Source organism: Lepidochelys olivacea, assembly GCF_965140295.1.
Source record: "Lepidochelys olivacea isolate rLepOli2 genome assembly, chromosome: 4".
In the NCBI taxonomy this organism is placed as follows: domain Eukaryota; kingdom Metazoa; phylum Chordata; order Testudines; family Cheloniidae; genus Lepidochelys; species Lepidochelys olivacea.
In genome coordinates, this window is record NC_140414.1 from 135,131,309 (window position 1) to 135,151,411 (window position 20,103).

At 44.7% G+C, this 20,103-nt stretch overlaps 1 protein-coding gene across 1 annotated transcript in view; it reads left to right on the plus strand.

The window, feature by feature from the left end:
- PTCD3 (pentatricopeptide repeat domain 3) overlaps window positions 1-20,103 on the plus strand; it is a 39,469-nt gene that overhangs the window by 6,400 nt on the left and 12,966 nt on the right. The window contains exons 7-15 of the mRNA XM_084626791.1: window positions 1,063-1,186; window positions 2,136-2,254; window positions 3,764-3,837; window positions 12,445-12,532; window positions 12,624-12,684; window positions 13,060-13,142; window positions 13,757-13,901; window positions 15,602-15,652; window positions 16,641-16,715. Coding sequence (XP_084482917.1) covers window positions 1,063-1,186; window positions 2,136-2,254; window positions 3,764-3,837; window positions 12,445-12,532; window positions 12,624-12,684; window positions 13,060-13,142; window positions 13,757-13,901; window positions 15,602-15,652; window positions 16,641-16,715 — 820 coding nt within the window. The remainder of the gene's footprint in view (window positions 1-1,062; window positions 1,187-2,135; window positions 2,255-3,763; window positions 3,838-12,444; window positions 12,533-12,623; window positions 12,685-13,059; window positions 13,143-13,756; window positions 13,902-15,601; window positions 15,653-16,640; window positions 16,716-20,103) is intronic.

Consider the following 20,103-nt stretch of genomic DNA (forward strand, 5'->3'; position numbering starts at 1 on the left):
AATGATTCGTGCTACAGTCACTTCTATTATTACATTTTGGGGAGGCAGGGAAGATAGGAGCCATAATGGCTTTTAAGATGGGTAGTACATTTCAGTTGGTGTCCTGGCTATTAGATGGTTCGAGCATTATTCTTGGGGGAATTCTGCACCAAAAAATTAAATTCTGCACACAGTATTTTAAAATTATGAATATTTTATTTGTCAAAATAACAATATAATCATCCCAGTTTCAAATATTTTCATAATTTCTTTCAAAATACCTGTCAGCAAGTATATTGGTAACAATACAGATACCAAAAAAGATTCAGGAAATGTTTTTTGACAAAGAGATTCCTTACTAGGCATATTAATACAGAACTTTGAGTAATAATTCATTTAAACTACAATACAGAATCTAATTTCCCGCACCCCTCAGATGAAGTGCAAAGGCGTGAGGAAGCCAGAGGAAATGGAGTAGCTGAGGGAGAAGGGAAGTAATTGCTGGGAAGGAGCCAGAGAGTGAACCTGGAAGTTGTTGGGTGTGGGTGGGGGAGATGTGGAATTAATTTGGTGGTTTTGAGTGGGGAGAGTTGAGGATTCTTCTCCATGCAAACCCTGGCTAACCCCTAGCCTCTCTGTCAAGCACATCTATCCCCATCCCCATGTGGTCCTGCACCCTCACTCAGCGCCCCCCCCTTTCCTCCATCCCCATGTGTCCTTGCACCTCCCTACCCCTGTCCCCATGTGTATTTGTGCCCCCCCATGTGCCCCTCACTGTCCATCCTTCCCCCATATCCCACACCTCCTCATCTGATTCCATGGGACGGGCACTGTGAGGAACGCAGCCTCTTCTCCCCCCACATCCTCCGTTGACTGCTCGTGCCTGGGAGTGGCTGCCCTCTGTTCTGGTGCCACAGCAGCCCCTAGTGGGCAAGAGGCATAACTGCAGCTCCTCTTTGGCAGAATGTATTTTCTGCAGGAAAAAAAAATTCTGTGGGGGGCGTGAATTCTGCACGTACACAGTGGTACAGAATTCCCCCAGGAGCAGAGCATCCATTCAGCCTATGTGCTCTTTAATTTTAGTGCCTGATGCCAGAGAACCTTACACCTCAGATTGAAGAAGTGAGTGAGGCAGCTCTTAAGGAACGTATCCAGCTTAGAAGAGTAAAAGCTTCTGTGGACATGTTTGATCAGCTCCTGCAAGCAGGTACCACCTTGAGCTACAGAACTGAATTTGGCAGCCAGCTTATGTGTATGGAGACCTAGGCGTAGGGTAAAGCTGGTTTAATGTTAATGTACAGAGTTGCAGAACTGATTTGTATTCTTGAGAACTGGTTCTTAAATCTTGGGCTCCCATCTGCTATCACTTGTTCACTGAGACATTCTTAGTAGTCTTACGAATGATACACTTTGCTAGCTCAGCAGCAGGAGATAAGGGTGTCAAGAGGGAGGAGGTTCCAAGATAGGCTCTTCCTTTTACCGCTCTAGTTAATCTGGGCCATATGTCTGTCAAGAAGCAGGAAAGACCCTGGAATGCAAGGCCTTTTGAATAAAGAGCTAAAAAGAAATATGAGGTAATGGGAGCTGAGAAGGCCTTGCCCTAACAAATGGAGAGGAGAGGATTCCATTACATGAATTTAAAGCTTGTTGAGACTAAATGTTTTTGATGGGGAAGGTGGTTTGCTGTCCTAGAACACGTTGTCCCTCACTAGCTTTTTTTGACAGGGCAGAGCACAGGAGCCCTTACCGAAAGCTTATGGTGTTTTAGTTGGGTTATACTGGTATTGCAGCACTTTCACTGTTGGCCACTATCTGTCACCCCCACACCAGCCAATACTTGGTCAGCAAAGCTCTACCTCTTGTCCATGCTCTGGATAGCCAGCAGTGGCATCAGTGTTACAGCCAAGAAGACAGACATTTTTTTTATGGGTACTAAAATGCTATTCTGTGGTCACCCCATTCTGAAGTGACTGTAATCTGGATGTGTAATTCTGGGAGTGTTGCTTTTGAACCCATCTTTGTTCATATAAAGTTGCTTTCTGGAAATTCTACATGCTGTGACATGTTTTGGTGTCAATGAAGAGCCCCATTTCATGAGTGTTGAATAAACAATGTATCCTTTATGCTTCATAATTCTGCTTTCTCATTGCTTGCAGGAACCCCTTTATCTCTGGAGACATCAAACCGTCTTCTGGATCTATTATGTTTCTATGGAGACAGAGAGCCTAATGGGGAAGACCAGTCCAAACAAAAGGAGGAGCTGGAAGAATCAGAGGTACAAAAAACTGTAAAGAGGCTGTTTAGTTAACTTTCTGCTCAAATAGTAGGAGAGCACATGTGATAGCAAGAACATCCTCACACCTTGTGTGCCTGGAGAGGCATGAGTGTGCTGAGCAGTTACAAATCTTGTGAACTGACCAAAGTGGCCTACTTTTAAAAGCTGTCCAGACTTAGCTGAAACCTTGCTGGCAAGAACCATGCTTAAACAGTTGTTGTTGATCTGTATGGTGGTGAAGGTGGATAACATTTTTTTTTTTCTGCCCGCCATGTTTTTATATTTAAAAAAAAAAGTGATATCCTACAAAGAGGGCCTAGCCTGTGGCAAGGGTTGACTTAGTGTACTTCTCAGGTTGGGATCTCTGCCTTCACAGATCAGAGAATTGGGTACCAAGAACCATGATAAAGCACTGACATACTGGTCAGGCTTCAGCTATGGCTGGCATCTAAGGTCCTAATGTGCAGCCAGCATATTGATGGGACTGATGCCAAGGCCTGTTGACCAGGAACAAGCAATTGTTTATCCCACATGAGTGCTGCTGCTCTCTCCTTGGCCCTGTGGTAAAGAAAGGAGAGTGTGTCTTGATACTGTTCCCTCTCACTCCCTACCTTCCTACTTCCCTACTCTCCAATTCCACCACTCTGGTTCCAGTTCACTGCCTGTTTCGCTCGCCCACGTACTCAAAGATTTCTGACTGGCTGAATTCCTGTCCTGTACCCTGGTTAGCATACAGAGCATGGAGACAGGTGTCTTTTGCTTTTAGATGAAGTGGGCAATGGGGACAACATTTCTAATCTATGCCCAGGGTGGGCAACAGGGTGCATGTGGTTCTGCAGGGTGAACAGGAATAATTGAAATACATTCTGATTTAATATGTACTTTTTTGTATTTTGAGGTAGCGATTAATGACAGGAGCAAACACTTTCAGACAGAAATGTCATTTCTGACCTGACTGTCCCATTAATAAATGAAACCCATCTTGATGCATTTAATTTGGGAGACCAGCACACATACTTCTCTTGTAAACACACACACACACGTGTGTGTGTGTGTGTGTGTGAGAGAGAGAGAGAGAAAATCTATATTAAAATCCATTTTTTTAAAAAAAATTTTAAGCACCAAACAAGGTGATGCAAACTGGCTTCCTTGTCATCTCAAGGCAGACAAACCAATTGTGATTTATACATGGTGAGAGGAGTCTAATGTTCCTCTTCTTTCTGTGCTCCATACATGAGTTCACTTATAGTTCATATTCACTTGTCTGTTGTAGATTGGGAGGCAGGGTGAAGGAATATGGTTTCACCTGCAAGCAATGTCTACACTGTATGTGACCCCACTGGTGACTAGGGGGAAGACACGGAATCACTAGACTTCTTTTGCAGTGTATAAATCTTGTTTAGTTGGAGCTGTCTTTAGCCTATTTAATTCTAGGTATCACTTACTAGAATTGTAATAAAAGGTTGATATTTTACTCATTGTAAATATTTGTGGCAAAAATCTTTTCAGGAGGAAGTTCCGGATCAGAGGAGACGGAAGGGGCGTTCACGGAAGACCTCAGACTTCATTGGCCCTAAGTGGAGGTATGTATAGAAGGTGTTCCTGCAGTCTCTTGGGGTTTTATTAAATGTAATTTGGATGTGAATCTTGCGGTGTTCTAAGATTTCAGTTTCTTTTTGTTGTGTTTGTAAAGACCTATTAACATATCTGCAGCTGACTCCTCTTTATACCATATGTTGATGTATTTAAAATATACAGTAGAACCTCAGAGTTATGAACACCAGAGTTACGAACTGACTAGTCAACTACACACCTCGTTTGGAACCGGAAGTATGCAATCAGACAGCAGCAGAGACGAAAATAAAAAAGGAAATACAGTACAATACTATGTTAAATGTTAAGTACTAAAAAGTAAAGGTAAAGCCGCATTTTTCTTCTCCATAGTAAAGTTTCAAAACTGTATTAAGTCAATGTTCAGTTGTAAACTTTTGAAAGAACAACCATAAAGTTTTGTTCAGAATTATGAATATTTCATAGTTAGGAACAACCTCCATTCCTGTGGTGTTCGTAACTCTGAGGTTTTATTGTACTTTTTCTAGAGTGGTAATCAAGATCCAGTAAGAGGTTTAAGAATGGCTTGACCTTTTACCTCTGGCTTAACATGGTTGGAGAAGTTTGTAAATCTTATACACAGTCTATATTCTGCAACATTTGAGAGAGGGTGGGCTGACAAGCATACGTGTGACTAGCAAATAGTAACCAACAGAGTGCAACTATGTTACATCTGTCATCCTGAAGACTTCTGAAGCACCAGGAGAAAATTAAAAACAAAAAAACAAAAAAACAGTAAGGGGACAATAAAAATGCCATCATGGCTAAATAGCACATTAAAAAGGCATTTAGAGGCAGAAAGGCATCCTTGAAAAACTGGAAGTCAGATCCTAGTGAGAAAAATAGAAAGGAGCATAAACTCTGGCAAGTCGTGTAAAAGTAGAATAAGGCAAGCTAAGAAAGAACTTGAAGAACAATTAACTAAGGACACAAAATCTGACAGCAAAAAAATTAAGTACATCAGAAGCAGGAAGCCTGCCAAACAATCAGTGTGGTCACTGGATGATCAAGATGCTAAAGGATTACTCAAGGAAGACCAGGCCATTGCAGAGAAGCTAAATGAGCCATTCTTTTTTAGATGACAAATCTGAGGAACTCTCCCAGAATGAAGAGTCAATAGAGAAGGTTTTGGAACAAATTGATAAATGGTAAGAAGTCACCAGGACCAGATGGTATTCAACCAAAAGTTGTGAAGGAACTTGAGAACTACTAACTGTAGTATGTAATCTATCACTTAAATCAGCCTCTGTACCAGATGACTTGAAGATAGCTCGTGTAATGTCTATTTTTAAAAAAATGTTCCAGAGGCAATCCTGGCAATTGCAGGCCAATACGCCTAACTTCAATACCAGGCAAATTGTTTGAAACTATAGTAAAGAACAGAATTATCAGACACATAGATGAACATGATATGTTGGGAAGAGTCAACATGGCTTTTGTAAAGAGAAATCATGCCTTGCCAATCTATGGGTATGTCTACACTACGAAATTAGGTTGAATTTATAGAAGTCGGTTTTTTAGAAATCATTTTTATATAGTCCATTGTGTGTGTCCCCACACAAAATGCTCTAAGTGCATTAATTCAGCGGAGTGTTTCCACAGTACCGAGGCTAGCGTCGACTTCTGGAGTGTTGCACTGTGGGTAGCTTTCCCACAGTTCCCGCAGTCTCCACTGCCCATTGGAATTCTGGGTTGAGATCTCAATGCCTAATGGGGCAAAAACATTGTCGCAGGTGGTTCTGGGTACATGTCGTCAGGCCCTCCCCCCATCCCTCCTTGAAAGCAATGGCAGACAATTGTTTTGCGCCTTTTTTCCTGAGTTACCTGTGCAGACGCCATACCACGGCAAGCAGGGAGCCCGCTTAGCTCACTGTCACCGTACGTCTCCTGGGTGGTGGCAGACGTGGTACTGCAAGCAGCCCATTGCCTTTCGGCAGCAGACGGTGCAATAGGCCTGATAACCATCGTCGTCATGTCCGAGGTGCTCCTGGCCGCCTCGGTAAGGTCGGTCAGGAACACCTGGGCAGACACGGGCGCAGGGACTAAAATAGGAGTGACTCAACCAGGTCATTCTTTTTAGTCCTGCCGGCAGTCCTACTGCACCATCTTCTGATGAGCAGCCAGGAGATGAGGATGGCTAGCACTCCTGCTGCACCGTCTGCTGCCAGCCAAAGATCTAAAAGACAGATGGAGTGGATCAAAACAAGAAATGCACCAGATTTTTGTATTCATTTGCTTCCCCCTCCCTCCCTCTGTGAAATCAACAGCCGACAATCGTCAGGAGCACTGTGAAAAGTTTAATGGAGATTCAGTCCTGCCTGAAATACCGGGGGGAGGGATAGCTCAGTGGGTTGAGCATTGGCCTGCTAAACCCAGGGTTTTGAGTTCAATCCTTGAGGGGCCCACTCTGTGTGACATTTGTTTTTGTTTCTCCTTGATGTAAAGCCACCCCGTTCGTTGATTTTAATTCCCTGTAAGCCAAGTCGTCAGTCGCCCCTCCCTCCGTCAGAGCAACAGTAGACAATCGTTCCGCACCTTTTTTCTGTGCAGACGCCATACCACGGGAAGCATGGAGCCCGCTCAGATCACTTTGGCAATTAGGAGCACATTAAACACCACGTGCATTATCCAGCAGTATATGCAGCACCAGAATGTGGCAAAACGAAACCGGGCGAGTAGGTGACATCAGCGCGGTGACGAGAGTGATGAAGACATGGACACAGACTTCTCTCAAAGCACAGGCCCTGGCAATGTAGGCATCATGGTGCTAAAGGGGCAGGTTCGTGCAGTAGAACGCCGATTCTGAGCCCAAGAAACAAGCACAGACTGGTGGGACCGCATAGTATCGCAGGTCTGGGATGATTCCCACTGGCTGCAAAACTTTCGCATGCGTAAAGGCACTTTCATGGAATTTTGTGACTTGCTTTCCCCTGCCCTGAGGCACAAGACCAAGATGAGAGCAGCCCTCACAGTTGAGAAGCGACTGGCAATAGCCCAGTGGAAGCTTGCAATGCCAGACAGCTACCGGTCAGTCAGGAATCAATTTGGAGTGCGCAAATCTACTGTGGGGGCTGCTGTGCTGCAAGTAGCCAATGCAATCAAAGATCTGCTGATATCAAGGGTAGTGACCCTGGGAAATGTGCAGGTCATAGTGGATGGCTTTGCTGCAATGGGATTCCCTAACTGTGGTGGGGCCATAGACAGAACTCATATGCCTATCTTGGCACCAGAGCACCAAGCCGGCGAGAACATAAACCGCAAGGGGTACTTTTCAATAGTGCTGCAAGCACTTGTGGATCACAAGGGACGTTTCACCAACATCAGCGTGGGATAGCCGGGAAAGGTACATGACGCTCGCATCTTCAGGAACTCTGGTCTGTTTCAAAAGCTGCAGGAAAGGAGTTTATTCCCAGACCAGAAAATAACTGTTGGGGATGTTGAAATGCCTATAGATATCCTTGGGGACCCAGCCTACCCCTTAATGCCATGGCTCAAGAAGCCATACATAGGCACCCTGGACAGTAGTCAGGAGCTGTTCAACTACAGGCTGAGCAAGTGCAGAATGGTGGTAGAATGTGCATTTGGATGTTTAAAAGCACGCTGGTGCAGTTTACTGACTCGGTTAGACCTCAGTGAAACCAATATTGCCACTGTTATTACTGCTTGCTGTGCACTCCACAATATCTGTGAGAGTAAGGGGGAGATATTTATGGCGGGGTGGGAGGTTGAGGCAAATCGCCTGGCCCCTGGTTACGCGCAGCCAGACACCAGGGAGGTTAGAAGAGCACAGGAGGGCATGGTGCGCATCAGAGAAGCTTTGAAAACCAGTTTCATGACTGGCCAAGCTATGATGTGAAAGTTCTGTTTGTTTCTCCTTGATGAAACCCCCTACCCCTTGGTTCACTCTACTTCCCGGTAAGCTAACCACCCTCCCCTTCTCCCTTCGATCACCGCTTGCAGAGGCAATAAAGTCATTGTTGCTTCACATTCATGCATTCTTTATTAATTCATCACACAAACAAGGGGATAACTACCAAGGTAGCCGGGGAGGGGTGGTGGAGGAGGGAAGGACAAGGCCACACAGCACTCTAAAAGTTTAAAACTTATTGAATGCCAGCCTTCTGTTGCTTGGGCAATCCTCTGGGGTGGAGTGGCTGGGTGGCCGGAGGGGGGCCCCCCCCACCGCGTACTTGGGCATCTGGGTGAGGAGGCTATGGAACTTGGGGAGGAGGGCGGTTGGTTACACAGGGGCTGTCACGGTGGCGGTCTGTGCTCCTGCTGCCTTTCCTGCAGCTCAACCATACGCTGTAGCATATGAGTTTGGTCCTCCAGCAGCCTCGGCATTGAATCCTGCTATCTCTCTTTACGCTGCTACCCCCTATCGACTTCAGCCCTCTCTTCAGCCCACCATCTCTCTTCCCGGTCATTTTGTGCTTTCTTGCACTCTGACATTGTCTGTCTCCATGCATTCGTCTGTGCTCTGTCAGTGTGGGAGGACAGCATGAGCTCAGAGAACATTTCATTGCGAGTGCGTTTTTTTCGCCTTCTGATCTTCGCTAGCCTCTGAGAAGAAGAAGATCCTGTGATTCTTGAAACACATGCAGCTGGTGGAGAAAAAAAAAGGGACAGTGGTATTTAAAAAGACACATTTTATAGAACAATGGGTACGCTCTTTCTCGGTAAACCTTGCTGGTAACATTACATACATAGCACATGTGCTTTTGTTACAAGGTCGCATTTTGCCTCCCCCGACCACATGGTTAACCCCTTCCCGTGGCTAACAGCGGGGAACATTTATGTTCAGCCACAGGCAAACAGCCCAGCAGGAACTGGCACCTCTGAATGTCCCCTTAAGAAAAGCACCCTATTTCAACGAGGTGACCATGAATGATGTCACTCTCCTGAGGATAACACAGAGAGATAAAGAACGGATGTTGTTTGAACACCAGCAAACATACGCTGCAGTGCTTTGTTCTGCAGTGATTCTCGACTACATACTACTGGTCTGGTGTGGTAAAGTGTCCTACCATGGTGGATGGAATAAGGCTGCCCTCCCCAGAAACCTTTTGGAATATATCCAGGAGAGCTTTATGGAGATGTCCCTGGAGGATTTCTGCTCCATCCCCAGACACGTTAACGGACTTTTCCAGTAATTGTACTGGCTGTGAATGCCAAGGCAAATTAATCATTAAACATGCCTGCTTTTAAACCATGTAAACTATTTAAAAAGGTACACTCACCAGAGGTCCCTTCTCTGCCTGGCGGGTCCGGGAGGCAGCCTTGGGTGGGTTCAGAGGGTACTGGCTCCAGGTCCAGGGTGAGAAACAGTTCCTGGCTGTTGGGAAAATCGGTTTCTCCACTTGCTTGCTGTGAGCTATCTACAACCTCCTCATCATCATCTTCCTCGTCCCCAAAACCTGCTTCCATGTTGCCTCATCTCCACTGAAGGAGTCAAACAACACAGCTGGGGTAGTGGTGGCTGAACTCCCTAAAATGGCATGCAGCTCATCATAGAAGCAGCATGTTTGGGGCTCTGACCCGGAGCGGCTGTTCGCCTCTCTGGTTTTCTGGTAGGCTTGCCTCAGCTCCTTAAGTTTCACACGGCACTGCTTCGGGTCCCTGTTATGGCCTCTGTCCTTCATGACCTGGGAGATTTTGACAAATGTTTTGGCATTTCAAAAACTGGAATGGAGTTCTGATAGTTCAGATTCCTCTCCCCATACAGCAATCAGATTCCGTACCTCCCGTTCAGTCCATACTGGAGCTCTTTTGCGATTCTGGGACTCCATCATGGTCACCTCTGCTGATGACCTCTGCACTCACGTGCAGCTTGCCACGCTGACCAAAGAGGAAATGAAATTCAAAAGTTTGCGGGCCTTTTCCTGTGTACCTGGCCAGTGCATCTGAGTTGAGAGTGCTGTCCAGAGAGGTCACAATGGAGCACTCTGGGATAGCTCCCGGAGGCCAGTGCTGTCTAATTGCATCCACAGTACCCCAAATTCGACCCAGCCAGGTTGATTTCAGAGCTAATCCCCTTGTCAGGGGTGGAGTAAGGAAATCGATTTTAAGAGCCCTTTAAGTCAAAAAAAAAAAAAAAAAGGGGCTTCGTCGTGTGCACGGGTGCAGGGTTAAATCAATTTAATGCTGCTAAATTTGACCTCAACTCCTAGTGTAGACTAGGGCTATTAGAATTCTTTGAGGAGTCAGCAAGCATGGGGACAAGGATGATCCAGTGGATATAGTGTACTTGGACTTTCAGGAAGCTTTTGAAAAGGTCCCACACCAAAGGCTCTTAAGCTAAATAAACATTCATGGGATATGAGGGGAAGTCCTCTCATGGATCAGTATCTGATTCAAGGACAGGAAGCAAAGGTAGGAATAAATAGTCAGTTTTCACAATGGGAAGGGGTAAATAGTGGGATCCACCAAGGATCTGCATTGGGCCCTATGTGGTTCAACATTACCCCTTTTCCAGATCATTTATGAAACAGTGAGATAGCAAAGTTTGCAGATGAGACAAAATTACTCAAGATGGTTACGTCCAAAGCAGACTGCGAAGAGTTACAAATGAATCTCACTAAACTGGGTGACTGGGCAAGAAAATGGCAGATGAAATTCAATACTGATAAATGCAAAGTGATGCTAATTGGAAAACTTAATCCCAACAATACATACAAAATGATGGGGTCTAAACTAGCTGTTACCACTCAAGAAAGATATCTTGGTGTCATTGTGGATAATTCTCTTAAAAACATCTGCTTAATGTGCAGCAGCAGTCAAAGAAACTTATAGAATGTTAGGAACTATTAGGAAAGGGATAGATAATAAGATAGAAAATATATCATAATGCCACTGCATAATGCCATGGTATGCCCTCATCTTGAATACAGCATGCATCTCTGATTGCGTCATCTCAGAAAAAGATATATTAGAATTGGAAAAGGGGCAGAGAAGGGCAACACAAATGCTTGGGGTATGGAACAGCTTCCATACAGGGAGAGATTAAAAAGACTGGGTCTGTTCAACTTAGAAAAGAGATGACTCGTGGCAGGGGGGTATGATAGAGGTCTATACAATTCTGAGTGGTATGGAGAAAGTGAATAGGGAAGTATTATTTACCTTTTCACATAACACAAGAACTTGGGGTCACCCAATTAAATTAATAGGCCGTGGTTTAAAACAGACAAAAGGAAGTAGTTCTTCACACAATCAACCAACAGTATAACTGGGTTCAGAAAAGAATTAGATAAGTTCATGGAGGATAGGTCCATCAATGGCTGTAAGCTAAGATAGTTAGAGTTGCAACTTTGTGCCCTGGGGTGTCCCTAAGCCTCCAACAGCCAGAAGCTGGGACTGGATAACAGAGGATGGATCACTCCAAATTTTCCTGTTCTGTTCATTTCTTTTGAAGTACCTGGAACTGACCACTGTCAGACTGGATATTGGGCTAGAAGGACCCATTGGTCTGACCTAGTATGGCAGGGTGGGCAAACTCTTTGGCCCAAGCGCCACATCTGGGTATGGAAATTGTATGGCAGGCTCTGTATGCTCACAAAATTGAAGGTGCAGGAGGGTGTGAGGGCTCCGGCTGGGGGTGTGGGCTCTGGGGTGGGGCTGGGAATGAGGAGTTGGGGAAGCAGGAGGGTGCTCCGGGCTGGGACTGTGGGGTTCAGAGGGCAGGAGGGGGATCAGGGCTGAGGTAGGGGGTTGGGGCTCTGAAGGGGGTCGGGGGGGGCAGGCTCCGGGTAGCACTTATCTCAAGCAGCTCCCAGAAACAGCGGCATGCCCGCCCCCCCCCCCCGCCCCCCGGCTCCTATGCAGAGGCGTGGCCAGGTGGTTCTGCGCACTTCCCTGTGTGCAGACGCTGCTCCTGCAGCTCCCACTGGCTGCAGTTCCCAGCCAATGGGAGCTGCGGGGGTAGCGCTTGAGTTGGGGGCAGTGTGCAGAGCCCTCTGGCTGCCCCTACATGTAGGAGCCGGAGGGGAGACATGCCACTGCTTCTGGGAGCCGTGCGGAGTGGGGTAAGACCCCAACCCCACTCCCTGGCTGGAGCACCAGAGCGGGACAAGCCCCAGACCCCACTTCCTGGAGGGAGCTCGAGGGCCAGATTAAAATGTCTGGAGGGCTGGATGCGGCCCCTGGCCATAGTTTGCTCACCTCTGCAGTATGGCCATTCTTATGTTCTTATGCTCAGTAGCCATGGCATTGGTCACCCTAAAAATATCCCTAGACAAAGTGATTTTAAAGCTTTAGAAGTTGAATTATAAATAGAAATCATGTTTGTCACCTCTGTATGGGACACAATGGATGACAAGAAGTGAAGAATAATACCATCTCCAGTTGATGCTGCCAGAAAAGTTTTGTTAGGTAAAATAGAATTATCCAAATTTAGAATTTTTCCTGGATCCCAGAAGTAACACCCCTACTCTTCTGTAGAATACAGCAAACTATAGATGTAATATGTTCGATTCTTTTCCTGAGGATATTCTTCGTGGAACTCTCTAACTCAAAAATTTCATAAACTACTTATTCTTCCTCCTAGACTTCCTGTCTAATGTTGTACTCTTTATTGAGTTTAGGGAGAACAACAATGCCGAAAGGATATTTAACCTAATGCCAGAGAGAAATGCACACTCCTATTGCACAATCATCAGAGGAATGGTGAAGGTACAGTTATCTCCAGAGGATATCAGTTTTTGTTTTGCTCGTTTCCGATTTACTATGTCAGTATCTCTAAAACATTTTTATCTTCTCTCAGCATGGGGCTTGCGTGAGGGCTCATGATATGTACACAGACTTGCTGAATGACAGGCACACCGGTGAGTGTCTTTCTGTCTCCTGTTTTTCTGTAATAGTTGACAGATTGGTATGTAATGCACCGTCTTCTGTTACTTAAAATCCATTCTTCTGGAAAGTTGTAAAATATTCTAATTTTGTTTGGCTATCTCTTCTTCCATGGCAATGATGATTGGCGCAGGGGTACAGACCTCAGCTAGATCATGGGAGCTGAATGTGAACTCTGCTTTTTTTCCAGTGTGACCAACATGTGGTTGGCTGCCTGGAAACAAGTTCACATGAAAACTTTGCCTAACACTGAGCCATGTTAGCAATAAGCAATAAACTCCCATATAAAGATGTACTTGTTAGTAAAATACAACTCCTCATTGTGAAATTAATTTTCTTAAATCTTCCAGCTGATGTGTACACCTTCAATGCCCTAATTTTAGCAGTCCCAGAAGTGAAAGAAAACTACATTGAAAGATGGGAACTTGTTGAAGTAAGGAGAAAGGGATGAGGGACGGAAGAGGCTGGAGGCTGGTTTTGTTTGGAATAAATGAAAGTGTGTTTTGAATAATACTAGAAATAAAAGCTTTCTAATAAGGTGCTAATATAATTAGTGCTTGCAAAGAAAGTACTCAAGTTTAATACTAATTTTTGTAGAACAGTGGCGCCAAAAAAAAAATCCTTCTATTGTTTTGAGAGGGATTCATGTGTCCTTTAGGAAATAGCCTAAAGAACACATGAATCAGTGGAATGGATGTGGAATTATGATGGAACGTGAGCAAGCATTCTAAACAAAGTTCTGCACTGAATTTTGTCTACAAATATATGAAAGGAATAAAAACCATGGAGGGAGATTAAATTATTTGGGATAACATAAGAGTGGAATAGTCACCCAAGAAAAGTTATTGCAGCCCTATAATTTGGGAAATCTAAACCAAGACTAGATAATGCATTAGTAAATGTACAGTTTTGGGAGCAATCATCCACTGGCAATATAAAGACAGAAGAAACACCTGAAATTCTATAGAAGTGTTGAATTGTCATGAGTAAAATGCAAAGCAGTGTGGTTTTATTTCTTTTTTTTTTTTTTTTTTTTTCTTGGTATAGGATTTGCTGAATCACATGGTTCAACAGAAGGTGCAACCAAATCTGTTAACTTTTAATGCTGTTTTGAAGACCGTGAGGAAATGTGGTGGTATGGGAAAGGGTATCTCCCTAAAGATACTGAGGGAAATGAAAGCACTTAACATAGGTAAGAGAGAGCCCTAGACTTTATTGGATATTCCTAATGGTACTTCCAAAATAGCAAACTTTAGGGTGATGGCCAGAGGAGTTTTGAGACAGGGCATAATTTAGTTATACCTGTCTCTTACATAAAGCTTTTCCTCCAGACGTCTCAAAGTGCTTTACAAAGGTGGTCAGTGTAATTATCTTCATTTTACAGATGGGGGGGAAACTGAGGCACAGAGGTGAAGTAACCTGGCAAATCAGTGCCAGAGCCTGGAATTGAACCTGACTCTCATGAGTCCCATTCCAGTCTTAATTCTAAATTGTAAAGTACTATACAAATGATTAATACATCATAGGCTTGACCAAAGAAAGACAAGGTTCTGAGAGTTTAAAACTTTGTGACGTGTGCCAGGAATACTGCTTTGCATGTTTAAAACCATGGGCCCCAATTCTGCAATCTTTGAAGCCCATGAGAGTTTGGGGCTTGTAAAGACTACAGGATCAAGCCTCATGCTGGTTCAGGTAAATGTCATTTGTAAACAAACAAATTAGGGGAAATTTGCATTACATCTATATAATGCAGTTATCCATAATTATTAGTTAGATTCTAAGCTTTTCAAGGCAAGAATTTTCTCTTACTATGTGTTTGTACAGTGCCTGGGCTCTGATCTAAACTGGGGCCGTAAGATGTTACTATAAGTAATATGAAATAAAGCATACAGTTTTCAAATCTTTGGAATAGAAGTTCCTGCAGTTCAGGTTTTAATGCCTCTTGGTTTGCTTATAAACTAACTTGTAAAATAATGCAGGCAAACAAGAACTAATGCTGTAGCAATGTGGTTTGATAGAAAAGTAGGTCTTGTTAAACGAATCTGCTGCTTTTTTTCTTTTTTTTTAAATGAGATTCCGTTAGCACTTCAAAAAGGATGCTGGGAAAAAGCTACAGGACTGATTTGAGGACTGGAAAATCCTGTTTCACAGTGAGACTTAAGCTGAATCTATTTAGTTTATCTAAGAAAAGGTTCAGAGGTGACATGCTCATGGTCTTAAGTGCCTATGTGGAAGAAGATTTTGATAACTGGCATGTGAATCTAGCAGAAAAATGCACAATGATATAGACTTGCTCAAAGCCGAAGCTAGATGCACCTTACTTCTAGTTTGAATGTATGTTCAACAGTGAGGGTAAATAGTCATTAACAGTTTTTCCAGGGATGTGGAGTCTGTATCCCATGAAGTCTTTAAAACAAGACTGGTGTCTTTCTAAAAGAGACACTCTATTTTAACCAGAATTTATGGGCTTGATGCAGGAATTACTGACTGAAAGAGATCAGACTAGATGAGCAGTGGTCCCTTCAGGTCTTAATCTATGGACAATTGTACATCTGTAATGTGTCACATAGGATTCCATGTGTGATAGGAATAGTCAAATAGACTATTAACTACACAAGTTCTAAATGTGGCTTCTTTTACTCCACTGATTTAAGAGGTAAAATAATATAGTTAATGTCATCTCTGGGGCCATGTTAGTATTATTTATTAATTTATTTTTCAGTCTCTGAGAAACCTTTGCTATTAATAAATCTTTTGCAGATACAGAGGTATTAACAGACAAAATATATATAACTTCTTTGTGCGTCTCTTTGCTGTTACTTTAGAGTTCAGTTGTAAAGCTTTGCCTGCCTCCGTTTACCAGGCTGACTTCAGTATCTTTGTACTTTGCAGAACCCAGCCTTGCAACGTTTGAACATCTCCTTGGTATATTTTATAAATCCGGTACGTACAATGTAAACTTGCTCTGTGTCTTAGTTGCAAACTGTTCTGAGTGCCTAAAAGTGGCTTGGATGAAAGCAGCACTCTGATGGTTTGAAAATACTGTCATGCCATGCAACTATCTTGTAAGGATCATGCGCATTGCCTCTCTGATTGCTGCACTGCCCAAATAGCTCATTAGAAAAAGCTAAGGGGGCTCCTATCATGTGTTAAGGAGAGGAGGCTGCTTCTCTCTGGCGAACTTTCTGTGGGGACAGAAGAGATACCCTTTCCACATGGAGATCAGCAAATAGAAGACTGTGTTATGACCATGCATTAGTTGGAAAATCCTACACTCTTGCAAGCCATAAACACAACACTACACTGGACATGGGAGAGGCCATGCAGAGGGACTCTGCATCCCCTGCTGCTTGGGAACAGTGCTGTATATGGTACTCTGTGTAGCATGGGTGGGAGAAAGGCAGGGGTCTGACCTGTGGAATCCATCACCCCATGGTCCACTAGCCAAAATCCCTGAGGGTGGGGAAGAAAAGAATGCAGTGGTCACTACTATAGTTCATAGGCTGTAATAATGTTTGTGGGACAGCTGCACTGGTATCTGTGGTTGAGTGGGTTGGATTTTGTCTGCTCATCCCATCAACCGCTGTGGCAAATCCCCTGCCTGTTAAGGCCTGTTTGCTTGGCCTTTGGGGAGGGATCTTGAATTGGTCTTTTAGGAAATGTCTACATTTCTGAAGCCATCCTGTTGTGTTATGTAAATCCAATGTCAGGCAATTTTTAATTTAAATAAAACTGTAGTTGATTTGGAGCAGCAAAACCATAGTGAGAGGGAGAAAAAAGAACTGTTACTTGAGCTGCCTTCAGAATCCCACCAACACCTGGTTCCATTTCCATGGTGCTTTTGCTAGACATATCTTGTCAATGAACTGTGTAACACAGTGGAGCTCTGATAGTTGCATATATGTTTGTCATACTATCATATCTGCCCCAGGCTCAATGGAAATGATCTATGAAGTGATGGATGAAATTGAAGGAAAGACTTTTGTTGCTCGGGATCCAGATGATGGTAAGTAATTTGGTATATCTAACAACTTGCTCTCTCTTCTGATATAATAAACACGGGTAAGCTGTCCAGCCAACTGCAGATAAGTCCAGCAGGCATAGGTAAACCAAGTGTATTCTGAGCTAGTAGCTTACTAATTTGTTTACCTCTGACTAAATATAGTACAGTATTTGTTGATGGGGTGGAGCACAAAACACCAGCTGTCTTAAAGGTGCTCCACAGTATTGACACAGCATTTCCTTTCTCGTGGGACAGTATCGAGCAGAGCAAGTGGAGCAGCGCCGCACCGTTCTGGAGAAGAATGTCTGCTAGCATTTCCAGAAAGTCGCTGCATTTCTTGATATTAGTTGGGTTTTGATTGCAGAACTGTGGGATTAGTTCTAGACTCCTAGTCCTGGTCTGAAAATTGTATAAAATGAAGCCTAATGGAAAACAGTACTTCAAACAAATCTACTCTGTGGTAGGTGAGGAGAGGCAAAGATTCAGAATGTCCCACGTGTCTTGTTGCTATTGCTGTACTGGGCAAATTTGATCAGTGAATGGAAATGTCAGATGGGTTGAACAAATTAGTTCTAAAATTAGATTTTGAAGCATGTGCTGTAGAAAAGAAACTAGTACTTTACTGTATTTGCCTCAACAAGTGTATTTCTGACAAATGTGTATTGCTAGATGTTTAGTAGTCCACTAGGCTACTCTGCTAGAAACTTTCTTCACCCTGGAAAACTAATCTTCAGATGATCTGTCTGCCACATAATCTAGTCTTAGGGCTGATCTACCCTAGAAAATTAGATCAGCTCAGCTATGTCACTCAGGGATGTGAAAAATCCACACCCCTGAGCAGCATAGCTAAACTGACCTTAGTCCCCATGTAGACTGTGCTAGGTTGATGGAAGATTCTCAGGGTGGTGGATTACCTGCACCAGTGGGAGAACACCTCACATCACCATAGGTAGTGTCTACACTGAAGCACGACAGCAATGCAGCTGCAGTGTGTTAAGTGTAGACAAGCCCTTAATGTTTTACATTAAAGTTTTGGCCCTTCTACACTGGCTTTTCACCCCACGCTGCTTCTGCTGTCTTTCAGCACCGCTCCTTATGTTAGTTGGAGGGGACTCACAGAGTGACCCAGACAGGTGCTTTTCCTGTGGGGATTGAGACCCTTCCATTCACGGTGTCCCAGGAACTAAGGACCCAGAGTCTCATCTCAAACTGACTACTGTGTGGCAGCCTAATGCGCTGTGGCTTGACCCTAAGGATGGTCTTACTTCGCATTTAGAACTACTCAGTACACTCGTTCATATCAGACATGGTACAGACTGAGTGAAATGCTAGTAATGATCACTGAAGGAAAAGACCATGTAAATGAACAAAAACTAGCCCTTTGCTGACTCTTCCACACTGCTCTTAATGTTCCTTTGGAATCACGAAAGAAATATCACTTTTGAATAAGGCAATGATGATTGGCGCAGGGGTACAGACCTCAGCTGAATCATGGGAGCTGAATGTAAATGTTTCTCTGTCCTGCGTGTAGTGGGGCATCTGAGAATATTTACATGAGACTTGTGCCTAGTCTGAGCTGCTTTAATTAAACTCTTAAAAAAACAACAACAAATCATTCTTACACTTCTCCAGTGCATGATATTTCTCAACTTATTTTTGGAGACTTCCAGTCGTTCCTCTAAACTTAGCACTTTCACTAAAATGGAGTCTTGCCCCTTTGGAGTGCATTGCAGTGTATATATTCACTCTTGCCCTTGTAAACCACACACCAATTTAAAATGTCCTCTGCAAGATCTTGACCTTGTATCCCAAAGGATTTGTAGGTTATAATGCAGATAGCTGATGGATATTCTAAACATTTTAATAGCAGGATGGTACTTCTGTCCTAAAAAGGCATCTTAACTCTTCAATGCCTTGCCACCATGAGCCTAATACAGGAGTGGGCAACCTTTTTGGCCCAAGGGCCACGTGGGGGTGCAAAACTGTATGGAGGGCCAGGTAGGGAAGCCTGGCCCCTGCCCCCTATTTGCCCCCTCCCATTCTCACCCTCTGTCCCCCTGAGAGCCCCCGACCCATCCAACCCCCTTGCTCCTTGTCCCCTGACTGCCCCCTCCTGGGACCCTCCCCCCACTCCAAACTACCCCCCCCCCCCGCTCCCTGTCCTTTGACTGCCCCGACCCCCTATCCACACCCCCGACCGCTAACCGGCCCCCCAGGAGGGGCTGGGGACTAGCCTCCCAGGCCAGGAGCTCAGGGGCCAGGAAGGACAGTCCTGCGGGCCATAGTTTGCCCACTTCTGGCCTAATACATCTCCCAAAGGCAATTCAGTTAGATTCTTTCATCCATATTGCTGTCCACAAACAGCCATGATTTCAGTCACTGCCTGAATTTAGAGCACAAGTTGCACACTCTTACATTAAACTTGTTTTTAAAAACTGCCGGGAAGACTTCTCTAGCCCATGCACAGATGGTCTGCACAGCTGTTGCTCTTCTCCATATTCCCGGACCGAATGGTTTTCCCCTCTTTAGTGGTTTCTGCGTTTATCAGAGGTGGAAGGGAAGTGGTTTTCTTGCTGCTGGAGGAGTCTGTTCGTGATGAAGCGTGAATAAGTGTGTAGGCAAAGGGGGAGGAGGCAACTGTTGTACATGCTTTGGTGCAGGGGCTCTCAGGATAAATGTTTTGGTGGCCGCTATCTCACTTTTTCCTAAAATACTTTGGTTATCCTAAAGCTAATCAATAAATATGCACATTTACACATCCAAAGCATTGTAACTTATTTATTGCGTCTGTTGTGAAAAGTGATATTAACAGACGTACAAGTATCACTTTTCACAACAGACTTAATCAGCCCTGGCAAGCCTGGAGACAAATTAAGCCATGGATGGAGGGTTGGGGGAGGCAATGCGGGGCTGGAGCCTGAAGCCCTGTGGCCAGAGCCCAAAGCCACGTGGCCAGAGGATGGGGTCCAGGCACAGCCTGAAGCCATGTGGCCGGAGCCTGGGGCCTGCTACTGCACAGCCAGAGCCCAGGGCTGGAGACTGAAGCCCGTGGACAGAGCTTGCTACCCCAGGGCTGAAGCCCAAAGCCTGAGCCCTGCCACCCAGGGGAAAATGGGGAACTCAGCCCGCTCCTACAGCATTGTGCCCCAGATGACTCCAGAAGGGGGCAGGGCCCAACCCCTGCTGCTCGCCCCAGCATCCAGGAGCAGCAGGGTGGGGGCGGGGGCTCTACTTTTCCCTCCCCCCCATCACAGCCCGGGAGGCTGTGGCCACAAGAAAAGCCCCTGGTGGCAGCATTTGGGAAACAATGCTCTAGTATGTACCGCAGCAAAGGGGAAGAAAGGAGTTTGGGAAGTGTCTGCCTTTATGTATGTGTTCCTACAGCCTCTAC